The 25651-nt window shown below is 64.2% G+C and overlaps 3 protein-coding genes across 4 annotated transcripts; all 3 read left to right on the top strand.

Annotated features, from left to right (window-relative positions):
* Positions 1-953: 953 nt before the first annotated feature.
* Positions 954-12312, top strand: HM13 (histocompatibility minor 13). Of its 2 annotated transcripts, XM_065645804.1 has the most exons (13): positions 954-1154; positions 2652-2750; positions 3271-3353; positions 4215-4303; positions 5094-5179; positions 5319-5444; positions 6620-6677; positions 7134-7217; positions 7484-7520; positions 8440-8542; positions 9087-9172; positions 11164-11353; positions 11956-12042. In XM_065645804.1, exons 1-12 carry the CDS (start codon positions 987-989, stop codon positions 11312-11314), a joined length of 1170 nt encoding a protein of 389 aa, XP_065501876.1. In that variant the 5' UTR covers positions 954-986; the 3' UTR covers positions 11315-11353; positions 11956-12042. The 2 variants fall into 2 exon arrangements, with proteins under 2 accessions (XP_065501876.1, XP_065501877.1); XM_065645805.1 differs by lacking the exon at positions 11164-11353 and having other exon boundaries at positions 11956-12312.
* A 4691-nt stretch (positions 12313-17003) lies between these two features.
* Positions 17004-17869, top strand: ID1 (inhibitor of DNA binding 1). Its single transcript, XM_065645855.1, has 2 exons — positions 17004-17370; positions 17565-17869. Exons 1-2 carry the CDS (start codon positions 17038-17040, stop codon positions 17604-17606), a joined length of 375 nt encoding a protein of 124 aa, XP_065501927.1. The 5' UTR covers positions 17004-17037; the 3' UTR covers positions 17607-17869.
* Positions 17870-21831: 3962 nt separating this feature from the next.
* LOC135994971 (bactericidal permeability-increasing protein-like) lies at positions 21832-25491 on the top strand. Its single transcript, XM_065645927.1, has 15 exons — positions 21832-21982; positions 22155-22269; positions 22366-22494; positions 22584-22739; positions 22871-22934; positions 23045-23105; positions 23246-23337; positions 23424-23612; positions 23734-23793; positions 24259-24426; positions 24627-24694; positions 24956-24998; positions 25146-25209; positions 25286-25362; positions 25450-25491. The coding sequence occupies exons 1-15, from the start codon at positions 21832-21834 to the stop codon at positions 25489-25491; spliced, it is 1479 nt and encodes a 492-aa protein (XP_065501999.1).
* Positions 25492-25651: the final 160 nt, after the last annotated feature.

The following is a 25651-nucleotide window of genomic DNA, read 5'->3' as shown; positions in this document are numbered from 1 at the left end:
CTGCCTTCCCTTCCCCTGCCCGTGGCTCGGACCTAAACTAGGGGCAGAGCCGTTTAACTTCGCTCGGTTTTTACCCCCGCCGGTGTCTCTGCCCCGGCACAGGAGGGTGAGGGGGTCGGGGCACGGCCAGGCTGCCGGCGGCTCGGGAAGGGGGGACATTTGTGAGGAAAATACGTTTCAGCTAACGCTCCAGCAGAGCCCCGGCCCCGCTCCAGCGGCAGGGAGAGTTTGCTGCCATTTGTGAGACATTTTAACGGAGCGTGGCCGTGGGTGGGCTGGGAACGGGGGCACGGGAGGGTCCTCGGGAAGCGGCGGAAGGCAGGAGGACCCAGGACGGGTGGAGGAGAAGCCTGGGAGCCCCCGACTCGCTGGGGCTGAGGGTGGCTGAAGCCGCCGCCTTCCCGCCTATGGCCCGGGGGCCTGCGGGGAGCGGCCCCCAGTGCCCGCTGGGAGCCCCCGGTGCTCCCGCCCGCTCCTCGCACCGAGGGGCTGGGCAGGGAGGTACAGGCCGGTGGCCAAAACCTGCTGCCCTTACGTGCTCCCCCTCGGCGGCACAGACCGTTCGGGCACGGGATAAACGGCCGTAACCCGGGTCATCCCCGGCTGAGGCGGCCTGAGCACACGCAGGGGCGGACGGGCCCTCGGCGGGACCACGGGCCCTGCTCCGTCCCATCGGCCTCGGACCGCCCGCCCTTCCCGCACCGGGGCCTTCCACCGCCGCCGTGTCCGGCTGCGAGCAGCCAGCCTGGAGACCGGTCCCGAGCGGGGCCCGAGCCCGCGGCCGCTCTGGGGGATGCAGGACCCCGGGGAACCCCGGGATCGGGCCCGGGATCGGGCCCAGCCGCGCTGTCGGTCTCCTAGCAACGCGGCGCGGGCTGCCGGGGGCGTGGTTAAGCGTCCGCAATGCGTGACGGAGTTCCGGTCGGTAAGAGGACGTGTCCCTGTCGCGTGCGGGCCGGAAGCGGAGCGCGGGGGGAGCAGCCGCCATGGAGGAGGCCGCGGCGCACAACGGCACCGGGCCCGGCGCCCCCGCGCCCGCCCGCCCGCCCGCCACCCCCGAGGGCATGGCGCTGGCCTACGGCAGCCTCGTCCTCATGGCGCTGCTGCCCATCTTCTTCGGGGCGCTGCGCTCCGTCAGCTGCGCCAAGAGCAAGGTACCGCCGGGGCCGCCCGGGCTCCCCGCGCCGGGGCAGCCGCCCCCTCCGCAGCGGGGGACGTCCCCGCGTCCCCCCAGCCCGTGCCCGGCGGCGGGGGCTGCCCCGCGCCCCTCCCGGGAGACCCTCCGGGGCCTCCCACGCGCCCGGGTCCCCCCGGGTACCGCATCCCACGGCGGCTGCGGGGCCCCGGCCCTGGAGGGGCAGAGAGACCCGGAGGTGGCCGCAGGGGTCCCCGGCGGGATGGTCTGGCATCCCCCGGACTCTCCTTCAGCCCCATCCTCGCTGTCCCCATCAATTATAGTGCTGTAGAACTCGTCACCACCCCTGTGCTCCCAGGAGAGACGCTGTGCTGGGGGGACACTCTGTGGCTTTGCTTCCCAGACCTGCAGGGCTGGGCTTGGCCCCCAGGCTGCTGCAGCGCACCCCTGCCTGCACCCCTGCCTGCACCCCTGCCTGCACCCCTACCTGCACCCCTGCCTGCACCCCTGCCTGACCCTGCAGCCCATTGAGCTGCTGTGCGTCTTGGACAGCAGATGGGACTTAAATCCCAACACTTTGGCTCCTGAAGCTCGGGAGAAGGGGCGGTTTTACACTGTCTGATTTATTACAGATTTTTAAAGCCCTTTGCCTGCCCTTATTTCCCGCTTCAGGGGTTTCAGCTGATTTTAGTGGGTTCCTGGCAGCAGAGGGCTGCGGGCAGGGCCTGGCCGTGGTTCTGGGGGGTGGATTTCTCTTCCCTCACGTTGCAGGGAGCGAGTGGCTGTTTGGACACTTCTGTGCTGCTGGGCGCTGCTGGGCAGCAGCCTGGGACAAGCTGCTGCTCCTTCCAAACATCTCTTTGCATAAGGGTTTCTGTTCGTGTGCGCTCAGTCCGGCGCTGGCCACAGGTGTTTGCATGAGATTAGATGTCTGGGCGGGGGAGTGGGCAGCCCTCTGCCTCCCCTCTGAAAGCTGAAGGTCTCTCGTGGGAGGCGGGTTGGAAAGGGGCTGGTTCAGCTGATGTCAAGGTGTCTCAGAAGGCAAAAAGAGTTTATGAATCTGGAGCTTTTGGGCATGAGGAGCCTCCCAAGAGCAAGGTGAGGGATGAAAAGGCGATGGGAGAGAAACGTCATCGCGGGTGATGGCCAGATGGTGCGCACAGATGGGGAGGCTGTCGGGGTGTGCGCAGCGAGGGCACCCGGCTCCCCTCGGGGCTCGGGGAGAAAGGAACAACGCCAGTGCAGTGGACAGAAATTTTTTTCTTTTTCCCTCCTCCAAGAGGAAAAAAGCTGTAAGTCATGGCAGCCCTTGGAGGGCCAATTGCGAGGTTTTGCTTTTTCCACCTCAGGCTCTGCCTGTGACACAGCCCCAGCTCCGGGAATGACAGGAGGCAGCAGGTGCCCAGCCCCTCTCAAAGCCGCTGCGGAGCCCCGCTCGTTGTGTCCATTCAGCCCTGCGCAGGTGGGAACCCGGAGCAGGGGCTGACCCACTCCTGTCCTCTCCTTCCCTCCCCAGAACTCCTCAGACATGCCAGAGACCATCACCAGCCGAGATGCTGCTCGTTTTCCCATCGTGGCCAGTTGTACCCTGCTGGGGCTCTACCTCTTCTTTAAAGTAAGTGAGTGACACTGGTGCCTTCCTCCTCCCAACCTGGTCAGGAGCTCCCGAAATGGGGCTGACTCCATTTTTGGCTTCCCCTGGTTGGGGGCCCTTAGCATTGGGACAGAAAGTGTGTAAGGCTGCAGAGCTCAAGCTCTTCAGTGTCACCAAGCAGGAGGGCGTCAGTTCTCACCTGAATTTTAATAGCTTGGGGTAAATCAGAGCCCATTTGTGCACGGAGTGGTTCTGGAGAACTGCTGAGGGGCTCTGTCCTCCTTCCTGCAGGGCATGAGTTATTTTTTGACCCGAGCGGCTGTAGATGTGCAACAACTCACAGTCCCGTTGTGCTTGTTCTGTGAGCAGGCGGCTATTTCCAACATATTTCCCATCAGCGGTGCAAGAATTTGGGTTATTCCAGCTATTCTCCTCATCTCCCTGGAGCACCGACACCGCAGCTGCCGAGCGCAATGTGAAGTGCTGCAGATGGGGCGGGCGCTGCAGTAACCGACCCGTACTGTCTGGCTTTGTCTTGCAGATATTCTCTCAAGAGTACATCAATCTCCTGCTTTCCATGTATTTCTTTGTGCTGGGGATCCTGGCGCTGTCCCACACCATCAGGTACAGCAGAACAAGGGGTGCGACTGGGGCAGAGTGTCCAGGGCTGCCTCCTCTGCGAGGGCGTGGAGATTATTTGGGGTTTCTCGAGCACAGTTGCCTTGTGGCAGAACCGAGTCCCAGGTCATGGCGTGTTTTCCCTCAGAAAAGGTGTGAAGGGTTCTCCAGGGAGGCCCAGAGCTGCTGTGAACCCTTCCTGATGGGTCAGCCAAGGGCAGAACCGAAGTCCCGGCGGTCCTGGCAATCTGGGACCCTATGCAGCCTCACTGGGAGAGCTGGCGGGGGTGTGGGTGGCCACTGGTGTGGGACAAGGCCAGCCCTGCCCCATGGAGTTGCTCTGGCTTCTCACAGTCCTCACTGCTCTCCAGAGGGGAGAGCTCCTTGGTGTCCCTGTTCCCCTTACTGGGACGACTGGAATGGGCAGCTGGAGCTTACGGAAACGTCCCCCAGCTCACACTCCGATGCTTGGCATGAGGTTTTGAAGTTCAGGCTGTTTCAGTAACTGAAAAAGCCAAACTGGTTTCCTGTTTCCTGAGGTCTGGGCATTGGAGACCAGGTGCTCTCCTTGGGCTGGTGCTGTGGCTGGGGCTTCGTCCCTGCTCCCGGTGCTGTGGCTGGGGCTTCGTCCCTGCTCCCAGTGCTGTGGGAGGGCAGTTTGGGGCTGGCACAGCCAGTTCTGGGTGCCCAGACCCACTCGGTGCCTGGGGGGCACAGGGAACCTGACAGGGGCTGGGCTGGGTCCTGACTTCTCTGTGCCTGGAGAATTTTGGGGGATTGTCACACATGGGCAGGGTATCTCTCTGGGGAGGACAAAGTCCTGCGTTGCTTCTGTCCAACAGCCCTTCCCTGCACCTCTTGTTTCAGCCCCATGATGAACAGATTCTTCCCCGCAAACTTCCCCAACAAGCAGTACCAGCTGCTCTTCACCCAGGGCTCCGGGGACAGCAAGGAGGGTATGTTGGTCTCTCTGGGGGACTGAATGTTTCTGCCTTTAGTGTTCTGTTTCTTGCGCACTTGGTGTTTTGACTTTCAGCCCATTGAAACCACCTTCTCACAGACTTGCCTATTGCTCCCACTGCGCTTCTGTAGCTGGCGTGAGCCCTGTGTCTGTGCAGAGCTGGGGCTGCCTCCTCCGCCATCCTGCGCCAGCAGCTCCCTCTCTTGCTGCTGCCTCTGCCTGGCAGCGAAACCCCAGAAACGGATCCCTGAGCACTCCAGGAACAGAGCTGCGGCCACTATTAAATGTGCTGCCTTTATTTCAGCTCCTTGGGCAGCATAGTACCGACTTTTTTGTGCTGCCTTAGCTGATCTGATTCAAATCTTCACACTGTTAGATGTTTTGGTAGTTTCCTGCCCCATAGCTTTACTGGTAAGGGAAAACTTCATCTAGAGATAGCAGCAGGAGTTAACTGGTACAGGAAGACGGAGAAGCTCTGCCACCCCTGCCTCAGCCAGTGTCTGAATCCAATTTCCTTGCTGCCGACAGGATGGCAGATGCCGTCCATGTGGCAGGGTCTGCCTGGAGGGGAAGGTCCGGCCTTGCCAGGCCCAGCTCTGGCTCACAGTCAGTCTGCACGTGTTTACTGTGGGCATGGCTATTCCTGGGGACACAGTCCCCTTGTTTGGGACATGAGGGCTGTGTCTCTGTGTCCCCCGTGCTGTAAAGTCACTTGTCTCTGCCCTGCATGGGAAGTGGGGAGCTGCCTGGGCTGCCCAAAATCTGACTTCTCGGTTTTATTGCAGAAATAGTGAATTACGAGTTTGACACCAAGGATCTCGTGTGCCTGGCCCTGAGCAGCGTTGTGGGCGTCTGGTACCTGCTGAGGAAGGTGAGGGAACCCCAGCCCTGTTCAGGAGGACCAGGGACCAGGCTGGATTTGGCCCAGTTCCGCACAAGGCGCCTGCAGGCTGAGGCCACGGCTCAGCACGTGCGGTGGGACCCAAATCTCCTTTTCCTGCTGTTCTCAGCACTGGATCGCCAACAACCTCTTTGGGCTGGCGTTCTCCCTCAACGGGGTGGAGCTGCTGCATTTGAACAACGTCAGCACCGGCTGCATCTTGCTTGGAGGCCTCTTCATCTACGATGTCTTCTGGGTAAATGGGAGCGTTCCCCAGGGCAGACGTGAGACGCAGCCATTGGTGGAAGGCGTGCACGGGGTGTTGTGCCTCTTTGGAGGCAGCAGGCTGGCTGGACGCACGTTTGTAGTCAGGATTTCCACTTTGTCAGCCAAAAAGGGTGTGGTGGGGATGATGACAGAATCAAACGGGGCAGAACGTGGCTCAGCAAATGTTTATTCTTTTAATCTTTGGCTTGGAGAGCCCAGGGCTGGCAGGGATCTCATCAGGGCTGTTGTGGGGTACCTGGGTGTGCGGCGCATCCCATTTGGTGACTCGTGTTCCCAGCCGAGCTCTTCCCAGTGCCTGGCAGAGCTGGAGGACAAGGCTGCTCTGGGGTGCGCTGATCCTGTTTGTGTGGGCTGTGCCTCACCTCTGTCACCTGCCAGCTTCTTTAGCATCCTTCTGCTCTCCTGCGCAGGGGACTGAACCCTGGAAAGCCTCCAGCCTCTCCCTCAGCCTGTGCAGAGCCTCGACATCTGCATTTTGAGGTTTTTCTGATTCCTCTCCAATGGGATCCTCCTTTCTCCGTGTCATGTCCCCATTCCCCAGTCCTTCCCACTGTATCCCCCTCCTGAGTTACTGGGTTTCAAAAAGTCTGAGAGCATTGTGCACCATGCGATTTGTCCAGCAGCTCTGTAGCTGCCTAATCCTTCCTTATTTAAGCCTGGCTACTGTGTGTGATTCCATACTTAGCCGGCGCTGCCTGTTTCACAGGCTCGTTAACAGCTCTGTGGTTCGTTAGCCCGTGTGCCACTTCCTCTGCTGCACTCAGCTGGAGAGGACTCAGCACACTTGGTGCCTCGTGCCCTGCTTGGGGTGCACGTGTCTTCCCGGTGCTTCGGGGACAGTGAGAGCACGACCCTCACTGCTCTCCCTTTGCCGCTGTCTCCTGCTTCAATTTCCCCAGCAAGTCAGTGGGTCACCAGAGCCCCACAGAAGGGTCATCCTGAGGTGGAGACCCTCTCACTGTGCCCCTGTGCTCTCCCCTGGATGCTGGGGTCCCTTGCAGGCCTCCTCTGCCCACGGTTCTGCCACTTTTTGGCTATTTTCTGCCAGTGAGGGCATTCCGAGCCCCAAGATGAGGCCATAGCTGAGCGTGTGCATGTCCCTGTGCAGCTGTGCTTACCCCCCACCCCTCTGCTTGCCCCTAGGTCTTTGGCACCAACGTGATGGTGACAGTGGCCAAATCGTTCGAGGCCCCGATCAAATGTGAGTAGATTTTCCGTGCGCTGGAGCAGGGGCTGTCCTGTGCACCCCCCTCCTTTGGGAGGTGGCTCAGAAGGTAGGCTGGGTGCAGGGAGTGCCCCCTTAGACTGCTGCTGGTGTCACCGACCCGCAGGGAGCCGGGCAGGGTCTCTGCATAGGGGATAGTCTGCATCCCCAGAGCAGGCAATTTCACCTCATTTTAAAAATACCAAATCAAAACTCCCCCAAAAAAACAGCAGAGGTGAATTTGTGCAGTTGTGGAGCACACAGAGGTTTGGGAGCTGGGGCTGAACCCTGTGCACGGGGCTGGCCCCAAATCCCCGTTTCCATCCCAGCTGAGGGCAAGGGTCTTGCCCTGCTCCGGTCCTTTTTTGCCAGGCCCAGTGGTGCTGAGTTCTGCTTGGCACAAACACGCCCCCTCATTGTCCCCCTCCCTGTCCCCGTCTCTGCCCCTCGCAGTGGTTTTCCCTCAGGACCTGCTGGAGAAGGGGCTGGATGCTGACAACTTTGCCATGCTGGGTCTGGGCGACATTGTCATTCCAGGTGAGGACAGAAGAGGGGGGACATGGCCGGGATTGTCCCTCTGAAGGGGCTGCGGGAGCTGAGCAGGTCCCTCCTCTGTCCTTGGCCCTGCCAGAGCCCCACGGGTCCCCACCGGGGCTGGGGGGTGTCCCAGCAGGTCCGGATGCTGTCCCGGTGCCTTGTGCCACGAGAGGGCACTGTCACCCCGGGCATGGCCCCGGAGCCGCTGCGGGTTCTGCCCGGCTCCTGCAGCCTGCTGTCCTCTCACTGTCCCTTTGTCCCCGCAGGGATCTTCATTGCCTTGCTGCTGCGGTTTGACATCAGGTGAGTAGGCAGCAGGGAGGGGGCTCTGCCTGGTTTGATCTTGCAGAATGTTTGAGCTGCTTTTGTAGAGGAAAAAGGGGAAAGCAGGAGCACAGCTATGTGCTCCCCGCGGGGCTTGGGGGTGAGGGGAAGCTCTTGGAAGAGTAGGTGTGAGCAGGACTGGCTTTGTGGGGGTGTCCCGAGCGCTGGGGTGATTTGTTTGAGCTCACGGGCCTTGCCGTGTGCACAGCGGGGGGCAGCAGCACATAACGGCCCCCCCAGCCTCCCTGGCACTGCAGAGGAGCAGGCAGAGCTGCTGTGCTGTGACACCGAGGGGAAATTGCGAATTCGTGGGAAAACCCCGAGGGTGCCGGGGCCCGGGAAGCGCTCACGTGGATGCAAATCGGTGCCGGGCAGTGCTGGCTGCCGCAGGGCTGGGGGAAGCGACTCCTTCCCATGCAGGGAAGCTGCTCCCACCGCCGGGGTGCAGCTTTCGGCACTTGCCACACACCGAAAGTTGCTGGCGGAGGAGCTGCTGGGAACGGGCTGTGTGTGTGACCACAGTGGGGTGGCCCCGCTGCTGTCACACAGACCCTCCGGGCTGGCCCAGCCCTTCCAGGTGTTTCCACCCACATCCCGCCTGCACCTGCTGGGAGTCCCTGTTCCCGCAGCCTGTCCTGCGGAAAACAGCATGGGCTGAGCACCAGGGACGGCTGGGCCTCCCCAAGGAGGTGGGATCCTCTCCCTGGGCGCCAGCACCGATTCCTTCCCCCCCAGCAGCAGGATCGCGTGTCCCAGCCCCTCATGCAGGTGTCACCCCCTCCAGTCCCACCCCGCTCCCACAGCACTGGGGGCTGTGCTGGTGGTGGTCCCTGTGCTGGGTGTGTCTGGGAGCACTGGGCTAACTCCGTTTCAGTCACTGGCCTCCCTTTCCCTACAGCCTGAAGAAGAACACGCACACATATTTCTACACCAGCTTTGTGGCCTACATCTTTGGGCTGGGTCTGACCATATTCATCATGCACATCTTCAAGCATGCCCAGGTGAGCTCCGCCGCGCAGAGGCACGTCCCAGGCGGGACCCACCAGCTTGGCTGCGAGGTTCCTGCATTGTGCCAGGAAAAAGCAGCTGCATTCCTTCTCTTGGCTCTGCTTTTCCAGTGCCATCCAGTACCTTTCCCTGCCCAAAACTTGTGTGCCTGGCTGGAGCAGAGTCCTGTTTGGGGCAAGGCTGGTTCGGGCAGCTGCATTTCCAACAGCAGCACCTCAGTTGGGTTCTCCTGTGTTTTTGTGGCTTTTTGCAACCAAGCTGCCCCTGCAGACCCACCCTCCGCGCTGCAGAGGGACCCTGGGAGCACCCTGGGTGCTGTCACTGCTCTGCATGGGGCCCTTGGTGTGTTGGTGGCCTGCTGGGACCTCACGGGCTTTGTGCTGCTGCAGCTGTATCTCAGCTCTGAAAGCTGCTTCTGGGGCATTTACCCTCTGTGTAGCCCTGTGACAGATGTCGTAGGTGCTGAGGAGACAGATTGCTTCGCACTCCTCCTGAGGGCTGATTTGTGGTTTAACAGTTGTTTTTCCTTCCCGCCAGCCTGCCCTCCTGTACCTGGTCCCCGCATGCATCGGATTCCCGCTTCTTGTGGCCTTGGCAAAGGGAGAAGTAACTGAAATGTTCAGGTGAGCCTCAGCTGGGGCCGGAGCTGTTTAGCCCCTGGCGCTGGAACGCGTGAAGTGTGCAGATGTTCCCACGCCTGGGCACAGCTGGAGGGACAGGTTCATCTGGGCACGCTCTGGGTGTGTGCGCGGGTGGAGGGAGCGGGTCTGTGTCCGTACACGCCAGCCCTGGCTCCAGCCACCTCCTTGGAGCCACGTGAGAGCTTTGCTGCGGTACCGACAGGCAGCAGCATCTAGTATCGCTTTCCACCCCGGTGACAAGCTCTTCCCGTGCGCTGGCAGGCTGGGGAGGGTGGGACCGCACACCTGGTGCTGAGATATTTGGTCATTGTGTCCCAGGGCCTGTGGGTGGGGGAGAACGGAGCCGGATCTGGCTGCCGGAGCAGCCAGGGCTGGTTCCAGCACATCCCGGCCTCCCGGCACGGGTGAAGGATCCTGGTTTGCAGCAGTCGTCCTGCCCGGGGGATGGCAGGTGTGGAGAAAGGGGCTGTGCAGTGCTGTTGCTCTGCGGCCCCTCTCTGCCACGCACCAGGTGTTTGCCTGTTTGCTGTCAGCAGGCAGCTCTGGTCTCCTGCCTGGACTGTCCCCTCTGAGCCGCGCAGAGCCTGGCCAGGCACTCCAGGAGCTGTTTGTGCGCTGTGCTCGAGGCTCGGTGGTGGTGGCCCAGTTTGAGGATGGCTGAAGCAGCGGAGGGAAGGGAACACCCATCCCAAAGCAGGGCCGTGAACACCCCAGTCTCCCCGCTCCGGGGGTACTCCTGCCCAAACCTTCCAGCCTGCTCAGAGGGAAACCAGCACCCGTCTGGGGCATGGCGGGGAGCCCCAGTCCCCCCCCTCCCCTGGGAGACACAGGTCTGCATGTTCCCACCCGGCTCTCAGCTGGGTCGGCTCCCCAGCCCCCTTGCACCTGCCTGGCCTTTGATGTTCACTGCTGCAGGCGCTGCCTGTCCTGGGATCGGCTTTCCTGTGCACCTGGGATCCCGCAGCCGCTCTCCCCAGTGCCGTGACTCACCAGCTGACAGCACCGGCACCTCCTGCACCAGGAAACTGGGAAACTGGGGAGAGATGAGCTGTCAGTCCGGCCCTGCTGGCAGCAGGGAGCCTGGCAGCCGGGCACTGGGGGCTAATGCCCCCACAGAGCATCAGCACAAGCTGCTCTGGCAGCAAAGCGCTGCCCGCTGCTGCTCTCTGAGTGCTGCCAGGGCGAGCGCAGCAGCCTTGGGGGGTTGCAGCTTTGGACCCCGGGCTCCAGCCCCCCTGAAAGTCACCCCAGCTGCAGGCAGAGGAAATGGGATGCGATGGGACTCGTGCCTGGAGGGCAGCAGCTCCCACCGCAGGAATCCCGCCAGGTGTAGTTCCGCGGCACGGCTTTGGTACACCCTGATCCTCCCCTGTGGTCTCTGCCCGCGCACCGTGACCTGCCTGCGCACCGTGAGCTGCCTGCACGCGGTGTCTCACAGGCTCTGATACAGGGGCGAGCGCAGGCAGCGCTGCTGGGAGAGCGGGAGCAAGCAGATCTGTGCTGCAGGCCCGGGGAAGGTGCCGATGGAGCAGAGATGGACGACATTGGGGTCGGTTTTGCGGCTCCCAGCCTTGGCAGCCTCCCTGGGCAGGCTGTGACCTTTGCTCTGCCTCGGTCAGCAGTGGGGAACCCACTCAGAGCTGCTGCAGATGAGCTGCTCTCGAGTGGCAGGAAAGGGTCTAAGGACACAACTAAAGCAGGGAGATTCAGGCCAGACATGAGGAAGGAATTGTTGCCCCTGAGGGTGGTGAGAGCCTGGCCCAGGTTGCCCAGAGGAGTGGTGGATGCCCCATCCCTGGAGACATCCCAGGCCGGGCAGGGCTCTGAGCAACTGAGCTGGGTGGAGATGTCCCTGCTCATGGCAGCGGTTTGCAGCAGTCTCCCTCCAAAACCCTTCTGCTTTTTCTCTCTCCCCCCTCTCCTTTCTGTCCTCATCTTCCCTCTGTCCCTCCTGCTTCCTTTCTCTTCTGCAGCTACGAATCCTCTGCTGAAATCTTGCCACACACACCGAGACTTACCCACTTCCCCACCGTGTCCGGCTCGCCGGCCAGCCTGGCTGATTCCATGCAGCAGAAACTGTCCTGTCCCCGCCGACGTCGGCAGCAAAGCCCTAGTGCCATGTAGCAATCGCACGCGGTGCCCTTTCTCTGTCGCCCTGGCCAGGTAGGGGCTGGTCCTGGCTGTCCCCTGTCCCCAGGCACAGGCAGCAGCTGTCACCTCATTGCTGCAGAACAGCTGCTCTCCCTGGCTCTGAGGGAGAGGGTTTGACATCTCTGGCCTCACTGTGCTGCAGTGCTCCTGGGTTTCGTCTGCCGGGGCCCTGGGGACAGTGCCGGGGGGCGTTGCAGCCAGAGGAGCAAGCCCTGAGGGGATGTCACTGCTCTTGGTCTTGCTGTGGCTCCTTTGGCGGCACCAGTGCTTGGTATGGCAGCGTGGGGCTATCCAGGGTCTCCGAATGTGCTCTTGGGAGCAAGGATGGGCACAGACAGGCAGACAGACGGCCGGGCACAGAGCTGGGGGAAGCACCAGCCCCTCACTGGGTCCCCCCCATCCCTGATGTCTAGGGGGGTGTCACAGCGCTCTTCTCCCCACTTGGGCTCTGTCCCATCGGACTTCCTACACCAGGGGGCTGATGGCTGGAGCTGACCCCTCCTCAGCACAGCGGGGCAGACCCCAAACCTGTGGCCTGGGCTGGGCTGTCCCTGCCGGGCACAGATCTCTGTCCCCAAGGTCTGGCCCCACTCACTGCTCCCTCTTGTCCCCAGCTACGAGGACAGCTCTACCCCCAAGGACGTGCCAGGAGCCTCCAAAGAAGAGACGACAGAAGCCGCCAAGAAGGAGAAGTGACCTTGTCCACGGGCCGTGCCCGGTGCCGCTGGGCTGGGGCCATTCCAGACCCTCCGCAAGTGACAGACGACGAAACAATTGTGCAAGAGCATCATGTTGTGTGTGTGGGAGCAGCCGCCCAGGTGGGGCATCGATGTTACTGCATCGCCACCCCCCCTGCCTGGTGACCTCCTATGGGGGTACAAGGCGGGTGGGGCCGCAAACCACAGGCTGGTTTTTAAATTTTGTATTGTGCATTTGCTTTCTCTCATATTAAACCATGTTGAAGGAAGGAAGGAAGGAGCGCTGCTGGTCTGGCAGTGCTGCAGCCTTGTTCTCCCTGTGGGGCCCATGGCCGTTGTCCGGCTGTTTCCAAGTGACCGTCCCCTTCCCCCTCCTGCTCCTGTGCTCAGCCTCAGCCTGGCCCGCCCCCACAACAGCCAGATTTAGGGCCACAGTTGCTGACCCCCAGCCTGTCCTGGGGTGGGTTTGATCTGAGGTCTCACCCTGGAGCAGGGATTGGGGTGTGGGAACCCTGTGGTTTGGGGACGTGCTCTGCCTCGCCTGCAGGGGGGGCTCAGCAAACTGGGGCCAAGCCCCCACAGCCTTGGGGAGCAGGACAGGAGAGAAAGAGCTGGGGCACCCCAGTCCCAGAGTGGGGTGAAGAGCGTGGGCTGTCCCTTGTCCTTGCGGAGAGCTGGGCGGTGGGGCTGGGGCTGTGGGGGCAGCTCCAGCAGCTGCCGCATGTCCCGCAGCACCAGCCCTGTCCTGCCTGCCCGCGTGCGGAGGATCCAGCATCCCTCTGGCCATGCCCATTGCCAGAATAAATAGAAAGTGTTTGCCGGCTTGGCAGCTCCGCCACAAAAGCCGTATTGAACCATTATTCCCTACGTCGGCTGCGAGCACTAAAAGTGGCGCCTCGTGTTCTGCCATCTAATGACCCTTTGCAGTCTCCTACAGATGTTTTCTATGACTTACAGCTCCTTTTCCAACAGCCCTGTCCGCGAAAACAAGAGGGGCCACTTTAATTCCAATTAAATACCTCCAGCTAAGCAAACAGTGTGCAGCAGGGCCCAGGCAGTGCGGCTGCGGGCCCAGCCCATGGAGTCGCTGAGTCTAGACTCCAGATGTGGTTTCACCAGCCTCCAGTGTCCCATGGAAAACCGGTGCTGGCTCTGCCGTGGGGCGCAGCGCCCTGCCTGAGCTGGGGTCCTGCTCACCGCCGTGGCGTGGCGGCACGGAGCCCCCGGCATGGGTCTGGCACCATGTCCCACAAGCTGCTGCGTCCTCCCCGGCTCTGCACCGTGGGAGCCTGACGCCACCGTGGCCTCGTGCCCGTCCCCGTGCAGCCTCCTTGAGCGCACAGGGACATGCTGGAGGCTGCACGTTACCCCCAGCCCCTCATGGCCCTCCCGCCCTGCGGAGCTGGGGACGCTCGTGCTGGTTGTATGTGCAATGGGAGCGGCAGCGAGCCATTAGCTTTCCCAGGGCACAGAGGGTCTGGGGAGGGGACAGCAGGGTCACCCCCGCCCTGCCCGGCTGATACGCGGGTGCTGGCCGGGAGGAAGGAAGCGCTCGGGCCCGCGAGGAGCTGCCCCCGGAGCTGGCGCCTCAGCACTCCCAGGCTTGCTCGCCCGCTGCACCTGGGCCCCGCGGCACCGCCGGCACCTCCGCTCTGGGGCTGCGCGGCTCCGCGCTGTCTGGGCCGCTGCTGGGCCACCTTCCCCTCACCACAGGGTCCCTCCGGATCGGACAGGGGGGCTGCGGAAACAGGAATGTGCCGGCTCCAGCAAGAAACCTCCGTCCGCGGAGCTGGGCCCAGCTGGGACAGGGGCTGGAGCCAGAGCCAGCCCACCCCGCTGCTGGCAGTGTGGGTTCGAGGTGATCCCCCCCATGGCCCCTCAGGGCAGCCGTGCAGGTGCCCACTGGTGGGGGGAGCCCTTAGGCCCCCTCCCCTCATGCTGAGCTCCTGTGGGGTTTGCAGCAGCATGCGATGGGCTGAGCTGAGGGTGCACAGGCGGCACCCCTGGGTGCCAATGCTGGGCAGCAGGGTGCTGGTCTCATGGGTGGGGAGTGCTGGTGCCTGGAATGGGGAGAGACACTGGAGCTGCTCATCCCCAGAGCCCTGCAGAGCGTCCTCACCACAGCTGGTGGGGGGGTGCTGGGTGTCCTGTGCAGCGCTGGGGATGCCCAGCGCAGTGGGGGTGCCGGTGGTGGGAGCCGGGGTCCTGCAGGGTGGTGGGTGCTGGAGGGGGAGGAAGCAGCCGAGAGCAGCCCCGGCCGGCGAGGAGGGGCAGGAAGCTGGAATAAATCCCAGGAAGGGCTGCCTGGCTCCAGCTGGTCTGGGCTGCAGCGGATGGAGCTGGGGACGGGAAGGGAGAAGGCGGGAGAGGAACGAGCAGGGGCTTTCTCAGGCCTCAGTCCTGCTCCAGCTGTGCCGGCGGCCCCGGCTCAGCACCATCCTGTGGGCACAGGAGGCTGCAAGCTCTGCACAGCCCCAGCGCTGAGGTGTGCGTGTGCCCAGGGCCGATCTGCGGGTAGCACAGGCTGAGGGGACCTGGATGGAGCGCAGCCCCCAGCCAGGGCAGAAACAGCCCAGTTTTAGGGAACCCGTGCTGTCTTGCAGCCCTGCAGAGCCCTGTGCGCCCAAGCGTGGGGCTGTGTGCTGCTGGGGCTGGAGTGCTGGCTGGTCCCTGTCCCCATCTTCTCTGCGACACCGGCAGCCCCCACAACCCCTCGCTGGCCTGGCGTGGCTGTGCCCTGTGTGGTCCTGGTGGGGTGGGGGGCGGCCGGGGGCTTTGATGTCCTCGGCTGCTGGGCAACCCCTGCTCTGTGCAAAGCAGCCGGCCCCTGGCCGGGCTGAGCCCCGCCAGCACCATATGGCCAAGGCCGCTGTTACCGCGCTGCACTCCCGGTTCCCAGAATTGAGATGGAAATGAAGCTATCTGTCTTGCCGGACAACGCTGGCAGTGCTGGCCAGAATGCCGTGCTGGGACCCCGCGCCCAGCTGTGGCCAGGGCAGAGTCCTGGGGCAGTGCTTGCACCCCCAAACCCAGCACCCCAACATGCAGAGGGCCATGGCGAGGATGTCCTGCAGCCAGGGACAACCCAGGGAATAGGGCCACCGGGAGCTAGGGTGGCTACACCAGTTGTGCCATGACACCCACCGTGGCGGTGCAGCCCATCCCAGTCCGCATGCTGCCTGGGGTGGTCGGGGCCGTGGGCAGGGTGCCCGCCGGGGCGCAGGGGCCGGCTTGTCCCGGCTGCAGCACATTGTTGGTGGTGCAGCTGGCGGCACCCGGCCAGCCAGAGGCACTGAAAGGCATTCCTGTGGACAATGTCCCTGGCCTCCCCGCTGCGGCCTGGCCGCTGCTGCCAGATGGGGGCTAATTAGCAGCTTTGAGAGCCGCGGTGGGAACCGGGCAGCACCAGGCCCTCCGCTGAGCGCTGAATGGAGGGGGCGACCCCAGCGCTCTGTCCACCCTGGGAACCGCCACCGCACCGGGGTGGGGGACACAGGGAGGAGGGACAGAGGGAGCAACAGAGGGCTGGAGGGATTGAGGGACAGGGGGATGCAGCTCCCACCCAGCCGTCGCAGCTATGGCACTGCAGCCCACCCTGGCAGCCCTGTCCTCTGGCGAGTGGGGGGCAGCTGAGCACAGTGCAGGGTCGGGGTGTGCTGGAGCTGCACTGTTGGGGTGCCCCAGCCCCATGGGTGTGTATCTGTCTGTGCATTCATTGGTGTGTGCGTGTCCTGATGACATGTTTGTGCACGCGTGTGCATCCACAGGTCTGTGCATCTGCATGAATCTTCCTGTGCACGTGTTTGTGTGTGTCCATCCGTGTGTGTGTGCATGTGTGTGTACAAGCCTCCATGTGTGCACACATGCACTGACATCCACGTGTCCATGTGTCTGTCCTTGTGTGCAGGGACTCAAATCCCGCAGCTCTGCCCGCACAGCCTCTGCTCGCTGCTGCACCGTTCCGTGCTGTTCGCGGGGGGGGGGGCGGGGGTCCCTGTCAGCGCTGCCCGGCCGAGCTGCGGCTCCGGGGGGCCGCGGTCCTGCTGGCCGCCCCCGGGGCTCCCGGCCCCGCTGCTGGCAGGGCGCTGGCTGCGCCTCCCTGCAGGTGCGAGTTTAACGAGGAGTAACGCTAATTACCGCCCGGATCGGAAGCCCTGCAGGGCAGAGACCGGCTTTGGGCTGCAGCTCGGGACGCTGCCTCGCACGCAGGCTGCAGCCGCCCCGGCGGGGCCTTCCCCGTCCCCCCCCACGGCAGGACTGGGGTCCGAGCGGGGAGACCCCGGGGCGGGGGAGACCGAACAGCGGGCGGGGGGGGATGCCCGTACCCCCGTGTCCCCGTGGGGGTCCCGGTGTCCCCGTGCCCGGGCCGGGCTGCAGGTGTCCCCCGCTACCCCCCCGCCCCCGTCACCATGGGCACCGCCCGCGAGGCGCCGCGCTGACAGCGCGCGGGGTTTTATGAATGGGTGACGTCACGGGCCTGGCGTCTAACGGTCTGAGCCGCCGGGGAAGCGGGGGGGGCGGCGGGGGGCCCGGGCAGTGCAGGGGGGCTGGGATCCTGGACGGGGGCTGGGAGGCCTGGGCGGGAGGCAAGGGGCGAGCGGGGCTGCGGGGGTCCTGCGGGGCGGAGAGGAAGCGGGGGCTGCAGGGAGCCCGCCAACCGGCAGCCCGCGGGGCAATTACCCACGTTAATGGCGGGGAAGGTGTCGGGGCGGGCGGTGCCCACCGGCGCTCCGCACTCCGGTAAGCCCGCACCCCCGGTGTCCCCGCCGCCGCCGCCCCCTCCCGTCCACTGTCCCTTTAAGGCGCTGCCCTTCGGCGGCTCGTGAATGGGGCGGGCGGGGCCGTCACCGCCCCCGCTGCGCCGCCATTGGCCGCGACTCTGCCGGCGGCCCCGCCTCCGAGTCGGCCGCGCTCTATAATTGACGCGGCGGGGCACGCGCCCAGCTGTCCGCTCGCAGGGTACCGTCGCCGCCGGTTGTTACCCCACCGCCCCTCGTCATGAAGGTCGCTGCCGCCGTCCCCTCGCCGCTGCCCGCGGGCGCCGGCGGCGCGTTGAAGGCGGTGCGGCCCGGGGAGGCTGCCCGCTGCGGCCCGGGCCCAGTCCCGGTGCTGGGAGTGTCCCCGGCGGCGGCCGAGCAGGCGGCCGCCGCGCTGCTGTACGACATGAAGGGCTGCTACTCGCGGCTGCGAGCGCTGGTGCCGACGCTGCCGCGGCACCGGCGGGTATCCAAAGTGGAGCTGCTGCAACACGTTATCGACTACATCTGGGACCTCCAGCTGGCGCTGCAGCGGGGCCCCCCCCGCCCCGCCGCCGCCGGGGACCCCCCCGAGGTGAGTGCGGACCCCCCGGGACCGGCTGCACCGGCCCGGTCCCGCTCTCCAGTCGGGCTGCGCCAGCCCAGCCGGGTTCCCTGGAGCTCCCCGCTCTGCACCGCGCTGTCCCTTTCCCGGGAGTGGCCCTTTCTCCTGCCGCGTTCCATTCCCGGGACCCCCCTGACCGGCCGCTTCGCCCTCCTTCCCCGCAGGCTCCGTGCATGCCCGCCACCGACCGGATCCTGTGCCGCTGAGACCGCTCCGGACCCGCCACGGACGCCCCCGGGACCCCGGCCCCGAGCGCTGCGGCTCGGCTGTTCCCCGGGAACCCCGCGGCCTGGCTGAGGGTGATGCCCCGGGGGTCCCTCTGCAGCCTGGGCAGGGGGTGCTGCCTGGCAGCTGTGGGACGTATCCTTCTCAGATTGCTGAGAGCATTCCCCGTATTGTATATTACAATGATGCTGGAGAAAGAATATTGTTCTACAATAGCTGGAGTTTTGTTATTAAACAAGCCCTGATGACCAGGTGCGTCTCTGCTTCCTGACTACTGCCCTCCAAGGAACGTGGGGGGGGATCTGGACCCCTGGGACATGTCTCCAGAGAGCATGAAACTGCGGAGAACCCATCTGGACCAGTGGGCTCTGTGGGTGTGCTATGGGATACTGGGACTGGCTCCAGTGGGGGTGCTCAGGATGGGGGTCTCCGATGGGCTGGTCCCAGTTCTCCCACTGTGCTGCTGTGGTGGGACCCAGGTGTGCTGGGGTTGCAGGTGGCCTGTCCCAGCGTGTCCCCACAAAGTATCTCGTGGGGCCCAGTGGCTCCTGTGGGGTCCATGTCGTGCTTCAACCCCACCCCCCTCACTCCCCAGGTCTTTGAGAGGGGGTGTGAGCACTGGGGTGCTGCTCGCTGCAGCCCTGCCACTGCTGCCCCTGTGGTCCCAGCTTGCTCACCTTGGTGCAACTCCTGCCAGTGGGGCCAGGGCTGGACAAGCTCTTTGGGACAAGGAAATTGCATCAAGGGTTGTGCAACCCCGTGAGCTGGGGATGCCCCGGGCAGTAGCGCTGGCCTGAGCTGCACTGTGACTCATGACTGTCCTGGGGGACAGGCTGCCTCCCGCAGCAGATGTGTACGGACCTTCCTATGGGCATGATGGGGCCAGTATTATTCAATATATTCATTAATGATTTGGATGAGGGAACTGAGTGTACTATCAGCAAGTTTGCTGATGACACCAATCTGGGAGGAGTGGCTGACACACCAGAAGGCTGTGCTGCCATCCAGCGAGATCTGGACAGGCTGGAGAGTTGGGCAGGGAAAAATTTCGTGGAATATAACAAAGGAAAATGTAGAGTCTTACATCTGGGCAAGAACAACCCCAGGTTCCAGTATAGGTTGGGGAATGACGTATTAGAGAGCAGTGTAGGGGAAAGAGACCTGGGGGTCCTGGTGGACAGCAGGATGACCATGAGCCAGCACTGTGCCCTTGTGGCCAAGAAGGCCAATGGCATCCTGGGGTGTATTAGAAGGAGGGTGGTTAGTAGGTTGAGAGAGGTTCTCCTTCCCCTCTACTCTGCCCTGGTGAGACCTCATCTGGAATATTGTGTCCAGTTCTGGGCCCCTCAGTTCAAGAAGGATAGGGAACTGCTGGAGAGAGTCCAGCGCAGGGCAACAAAGATGACTAAGGGAGTGGAGCATCTCCCTTATGAGGAAAGGCTGAGGGAGCTGGGTCTCTTTAGCTTGGAGAAGAGGAGACTGAGGGGTGACCTCATCAATGTTTATAAATATATAAAGGGTGAGTGTCACGAGGATGGAGCCAGGCTCTTCTCAGTGACAACCAACAGTAAGACAAGGGGTAACGTGTTCAAGCTGGAACACGAGGTTCCACTTAAATTTGAGAAGAAACTTCTTCTCAGTGAGGGTGACAGAGCCTGGAACAGGCTGCCCAGGGAGGTTGTGGAGTCTCCTTCTCTGGAGACATTCAAAACCCGCCTGGACGCCTTCCTGTGTAACCTCACCTAGGTGTTCCTGCTCTGGCAGGGGGATCGGACTAGATGATCTTTTGAGGTCCCTTCCAATCCCTAACATTCTGTGATGGGTCAGACTGGGGTGCCCGGGGTTGGGTCCTGCTGCCCCAGCCATCCCCAAGGGCAGGAGACCAGCTGGGGGCTGCCTTGGCAGGGCCCTTTCTGCCCCCCACCCCGCTCCTGCAGCTGGGGGTCTCTGGGGCTGGAGGGGGTTGACCAGCCCTGGCTGTAGGTGTGTGCATATGTGTGCTTCTCCATGGGTGTTTGCGGGGTCACAGCTCTATGTGCCTGTCTATGTGTGAGTCTGTGTCCTTATGTGCTGCTTGCTGTTCCTCAGCCCGGCAGATCCCTGGGCAGGGGAGTGAGCAGGGGCAGGTGACTTGGGCAACCAGGACACTGCCTGGCTCAGCCAGCCTGGTCTGGGCTGTGACACAGCGACGGGGGACATACAGGGGGGCTGTGGGCTCCACATCCCTGTGGATGAACTTGTCAATCAGTCGTGGTGTCGCCCCTCCATCCAAGTCCCTTCTGTCATCCCCACTGATATTCCCTCCGTCACTCCCCGGGTCCCTTCCACCTCCGGGGCTCCCTCCCGGTCCCGGAGGGCAGTGCTGCCAGGCAGTGGGTCCCTCTCCCGGTGTCCTCTTGCACTGCATGGCCTGAGCCGCCCTCCCGGAGGAGCCCAGGGGGTCCTGGAACAGGAGAACCAGGGCCTGGGGCTCTGCTGGGGTTTGGGGTGCTGGGGCTCTTCCCCGCTCCCTGGCGCAGCAGCTGCAACCCCACTGTGTTCCCTGGTGCTGTCCTTGCCCGTTCATCACCAGCTCTAGTTGGAGCCACGGGGAGAGGGGCTCTGTGTGTGACAATGTGTGACCCACATCTCTGCCCTGAGACCCTGCCCAAGCTCCATGTGATGCAGCCCTGGCTGTCCTCCCACTCAGGGCACGGGGACATGGTGCAGCACTGCCACAGGGCTGCCATGTCCCAGGCACTGCCCGGGCAACCACAGAACAGGGGAAGGGGCTGCGTGGAGCCAGCACAGGCAGGGAGCGGGGCTGGCAGGGCTGAGCCACGTGCAGGGATGCCGCATGCGGCTGCACCAGGATGTGCTGGGAGCCCCAGGGACGGCCCAGCCCTGTGGGCACCTGCACCCCAACTGATCCCTGGCTGTTTTGATGGGCCCTGATTCATCCCGGAAGGGATTAGAGACCGGGGATCCTGGTGACGTTCTGGTCCGACCAGCCCAGCCGCCCCGGGGTGGACATTGGCGTCAGAGCCGGTTCTGCTGTTTGCTGCCACGCACGACCCTGGGGACATGGCGGGGCTGGGACCCACAGCGGGGCTTACAACGGGATCCACAGTCCTTGCAGCGAGGGCCGCAACAACAGCCTGCCACGGTGAGCTTTGGTGCAGGGTGGGGACACCCGGGGATGGAGGGGCTGTGGTGCGTGTGGGGCTGGGGCAGCGCTGGCCATGGGACGCTGCTGGGGGCTGTGGCCCTCGCTGTGCCTGGTGGCACTGGGGGTCCCAGGCAAGCAGGCAGCCACTCTTGAGGCGTCCATAAGGTGTGCTATGTGAGGCTGCGGTCCCTCCAGTGGGGTCGTCCATGGGCCCCACGTTCCCCGATGGTGCTGGGATGGGGACCTGTCCCCCTCAGAGGGGTGCCTGGGCCGGATCCGGGTGGGCAGCTGGGTACGGGGCCGGTGCAGCCCATGGCACCGTCCATCCGGAGGGGCTTACCCTGCCTGGGACAGTCCTGCCAGTGGCGGGTTTGGAAGCGCAGGTGGCTCCTTCCCTGTGGCCGGGGCTTTTTGGAGGGGATTGCACAATTCTGCTCTCGTTCTGACCATCTTGACCTTCTCGTCACCCGTGACCCCAAGAGCTGCTACCGTGCTCCAGCCAACCAGGCCCCCTGCTGAGGTTTGGGTGCCCCCACACAGGGTCCCCAGAGCCCTTCCCAAAGCGGGAACAGCCTCCCCTCCTCAGTGCAAGTGCGTCAAGCCCCATCCCCCTGCCCAGGGTGTCGCCTGGGGACTGACCCACCGTGTCCCTCCCCAGCCCTGGTGCTCCCAGGCAGGGCATGGCAGGAGGCTCTCAGGGACCCTGTCCCTGTCAGGTCCCTGCATGTCCCCACATGCCAACTATGTGCCCCCATGGGGAGCTCTGGCCAGTGCCACTGGCTCCCACACCCCTCCAAGGTGAGGGGCCAGCAGCAGCGCGGCGTGGGACCCTCCTTCCTCTGCTTCCACAACGGGTGCAAGTGGGGAACAACGAGGGAACCGGCTTCCCCTTTGAGTCACGCGTTGGGCAAGGCCGGGCTTTCAGCGGCCAGAGTGCCGCGGTGTCTCCCGTGTGTACGCACAAGGCTGATGTCACCCGGCCTCCCCGTCCCCGATATAAGTCCTGGTGGGTCTGGTGCACAGGGACAGGGTCTCTGCAGCAGCCACGTCCCGCAGCCATGTCCTCTGCTCCAGCCTCCAGGTCCCGGCACCATCCCCAAGGTGCAATGGGGCCGGCGTGTCTCTGCCTCCTGCTCCTGCTGAGTGCACCCGCCACCGCCACCAACCCCGGCATCACGGCCCGGCTGACCCCGAGGGCGCTGGAATTCGGTGAGTCTCATGCTCCTGAGCACCCGTGGGGGACCTGGGCAGGGGTTGGAGGGGGACGATGCCCAGAGTGCCTGGAATGGGGCTGGAGGGGTGTCCTGGACCCGTCTGCTCGCCCTGCCGGCACCCCAGCCCCTTCCCTGGCGCCCTCCCCTGAACCCCCGCTCTGCCCCAGGCCGGCAGTTGGGGCTGGAGCTGCTCCAGTCGCGGCTGCAGAAGGAGCATGAGCTGAACCTGAAGGGCTCCTATCACAGCCCGCTCCTGGGGACACTCACCTACACCGTGCCACGGTAAGAGCCACCCACAGGGTCCCTGTCCCTGCCCCCATCCCTGTCCCGGCCATGCCGCGGGTGCAGCCGCGAGCCCAGGCTGTCCGTGCCGTGCAGGATCCACGTCCATGAGCTGCAGATGAACGACTCCACTGTGGATTTTGTGGAGGACGTGGGAGTGAGGCTGAGGGTGCAGCACGCCCGTGTCCGGCTCAGCGCTGACTGGGGAGCCCAGCTGGGCGCCATGTGAGTCCCGGGGACAGGGATGGGGACCTGGGTGGCTCAGGGTGGCTTGGGGTCACCGCCATCCCTGTGCTTACCCGTGCTGTCCCCAGCCAGGACAAGGGTACTGCAGAGCTCCGTACGCGTGACCTGGCCGTGGGGTTGGTGCTGGGGGTGGGTGTGGACAGCAGCGGCCGCCCCACGGTGTGGAGCGCCGGCTGCGATGCTCACGGCACCGACCTGCACATGGAGTTCCACCACGGACACAGGTGACACTGGGACCCCCACTCCCCTCCTGTCCCTGGCACATGGGGACCTCCCAGTACCCCTGGCCGTGGCGTTGTGCTGGGGGAGGCTGGGACACCCCAGAGTGACCTGAGATCCTCACTCTGCTCCGCAGCTGGTTCTACAACCTGCTGGCACCGCTGCTACAGAGAGTCCTGCGGCAGGAGCTGAACAAGCAGGTGGGTGTTCGGCCGCTGTGCTGTGTCCCTGTCCCCAGCCCCCAGCAGGCCCAGCGGCTGGCCTGGGGACCTGTGTCCGTGGGGTTGCTGATGCCCTCATCTGCTTCCAGCTCTGCCCTGAGCTCCGCAGGGGGATTGGCCAGCTGGAGGCTGCCCTGAAGGACATGAGAGGTGGGTGACAGGACCCCAGGGCTGGGCAGGGGGTCCAGGGGATGCAAGGGGGAGGGCAGTGCTCAGTGGGGTCTATGGGACTGGGGGCTGCAGGAGGGGTGGCTGGTCTGGCTCCTCCCAGCCCCTCCTTGTCCCTGCAGTGTCCTCCCAGCTCGACACTTTTGCTGCCATCGACTACTCCCTGCTGGGGCGGCCGCTCATCGCGGCGGAGCACGGGGACGTCGCCATCAAGGTAACGGCAGCCCAGGGTCCCTGGGCTGGGAACAGGGCACAGAGAGAGCCGGGCTGAGCCTTGTGTCTGTCTATCTGTCTGTGCAGGGGGAGTTCTTCAGGGTGGGCAAGTGCCAGCAGAGCCCCTGCTCACCGCTGCCTGCGGCGCTGCCTGTGCCGCTGCCCGTGGTGCACGAGCCCATGTTGCTGCTGGCTGTCACCGAGTTCGTCGCCAACTCAGCTGCCTTCACGTACTTCACGGCCGGGGCCCTGCGCAGGAACATCTCTGGCGACATGGTAAGGACGGGTCCAGCCATGGCTGTGGGGCAGAGCTGCCCCCCTGGCATCCCGCTGGGGTGTCCTTGCACCCACCTGTGCCTTGTGGCATCAGCAGCCCGACCCCTCTGCTGCCTTCCAGCTCCCCCGGCGGTTCCCGCTCCAGCTGAGGACCAAGAGCCTGGGGCTCTTCTCCCCACAGGTGGGCACGGGTGGGATGGGACATGGGATGGGACAGGATGTGAGTAGGATGGGACATGGGGTGGGATGCAGGAGGGACAGGGTGCAGGTGGGATGGCATGTGGAATGAGACAGGTGGAATGGGATGCAGGAGAGACAGGACAGGGGTGGTACGCAGGAGAGGGGACACAGGCAGGATGTGACAAGGGAGGGCTGGGAGCAGGGGAGATGGGACATGGGGTGGGATGCAGGGAGGGTGGGCAGGAGGAGATACAGCGTGGGTTGCAGTGGGGGTGGGACACGGGCAGGACAGGACGTGGACAGGGGGACCGTGGGCAGGACAGGACATGTTGCCCACCCTGCCTACACACATTGCTGGGCAGTGATGGGGCGCATGGACCCCGGGGGTGGTGGGCACCAGCCAGGAACCTGGGCTGGTGCTGGTGGTGCCCGCGTGGCTCTGTGACAGCCCAGCCCGTGTCCCCAGCTGCAGGAGCGCTACCCGGACCAGCCCATGGAGCTGCAGCTCTGGGCTCGCCAGCAGCCCCTGCTCTCCTGCCGCCCTGACGCGCTGCATGGGACCCTCTTCAGCTCTGTTGAGGCCTTTGTGGTGCTGCCCAACGCCACCCGCGTCCCTGCTTTTCTGCTGAACATCGTGAGTGTCCGGGTCTGCCACGGCACTGGGTCCAGCGCATGGCCACAAAGGGCTCGGCTGGGACCATGCTGGGAGATGCTGGATGGTGCTGGAGTGATCCAGGGTGATACTGGGTGGTGCTGGGGCAATGCAGGGTGATACTGGGCAACGCTGGGTTGCAGGCACTGCCCTGGTCTTTCCATCATCTCTTCTCTCTGCAGGATGCCAACGTGACGGGGAAGCCAAGCATCAGCGGGAACAGGCTCAGGGGCACCGTGAGGCTGATGGGGTGAGTCCCAGCCCTGTGCTGGCTCCAGCCCCCAGGTGGGGTTCCCGGGGACCCCCTACCACTCTCCAGCTCTGGCCTTTTGCTCTCTGGGTCACGTATCCCTTGTTCGAACCCCGTCCTACCCCCAGTTCTCATCCCCGCTGCCCTGGCACCGGGACCCCGGGGGCTCCCAGCCCTGCCCTGGGGCTCAGCCCGTCCCTGCCCCGGGAGGGGACAGTCCCTGTCCTTGTGCCTGGCGCTCACCCAGCTCTCGCCCTCCAGGCTCCATGTGACACAGGTGACATCGCACGTGGGCCCCGTGGAGGTGAGTGGCCGTGCTGGGGACACGATGGGGCAGCTGGACGGAGCTTTGGGGGGTGAGGGGTCTGAGGGGGGCTGCGGGTGCAGCCCTGGCAGAGGGGGCTCAGCCCTGCCTGCCCCCTGCCCAGCTCAGGGGCTCCCTGTCCCACAGGTGACGAGGCTGGAGACGCTGCTCAAGTTCGGGCTGTGGCTTTTTGGGGTGCCCTGGGCAAACAGTGAGTGCTGTCCCCATCCTGTCCCCTCTCCCCGCTGTCCCGGCATCACCCCCCTCACGTCCTGCTCTCCCCACAGAGCGGCTCCAGGCTGGTGTCCCCCTGCCCACCCCGCACGGCCTCCGCCTGCTCAACCCCCAGCTCTCGCTGCAGGAGGTGGGTGTCACTGCTGTCCCCTCACCCCACTGCCCCTCTCGTTCCCTGTGTCCCCCATGTCCCCCTTCTCACCCAGACTCCCCGCAGGGCTTCATGCTCATCGTGACAGACCTGCAGCATCAGACCTGAGACCAGACGCTGCACGGGAACCTGCCTGTCCCCTGCCAGCCGTGTCCCTGTCACCATCACCAAGGGGGGAGTCGATGCCCTTGTGGCCCCGTGGCCAGTAGAGCCACCCACCCCCCAGTTGCTGGGGACTCCTTGGCCAGGATTAAAGCTGGGAGTGTGG

The sequence above is a fragment of the Caloenas nicobarica genome, chromosome 15, assembly GCF_036013445.1.
Source record: "Caloenas nicobarica isolate bCalNic1 chromosome 15, bCalNic1.hap1, whole genome shotgun sequence".
NCBI lineage: Eukaryota > Metazoa > Chordata > Aves > Columbiformes > Columbidae > Caloenas > Caloenas nicobarica.
This window is presented reverse-complemented; position numbering and strand designations above follow the sequence as displayed.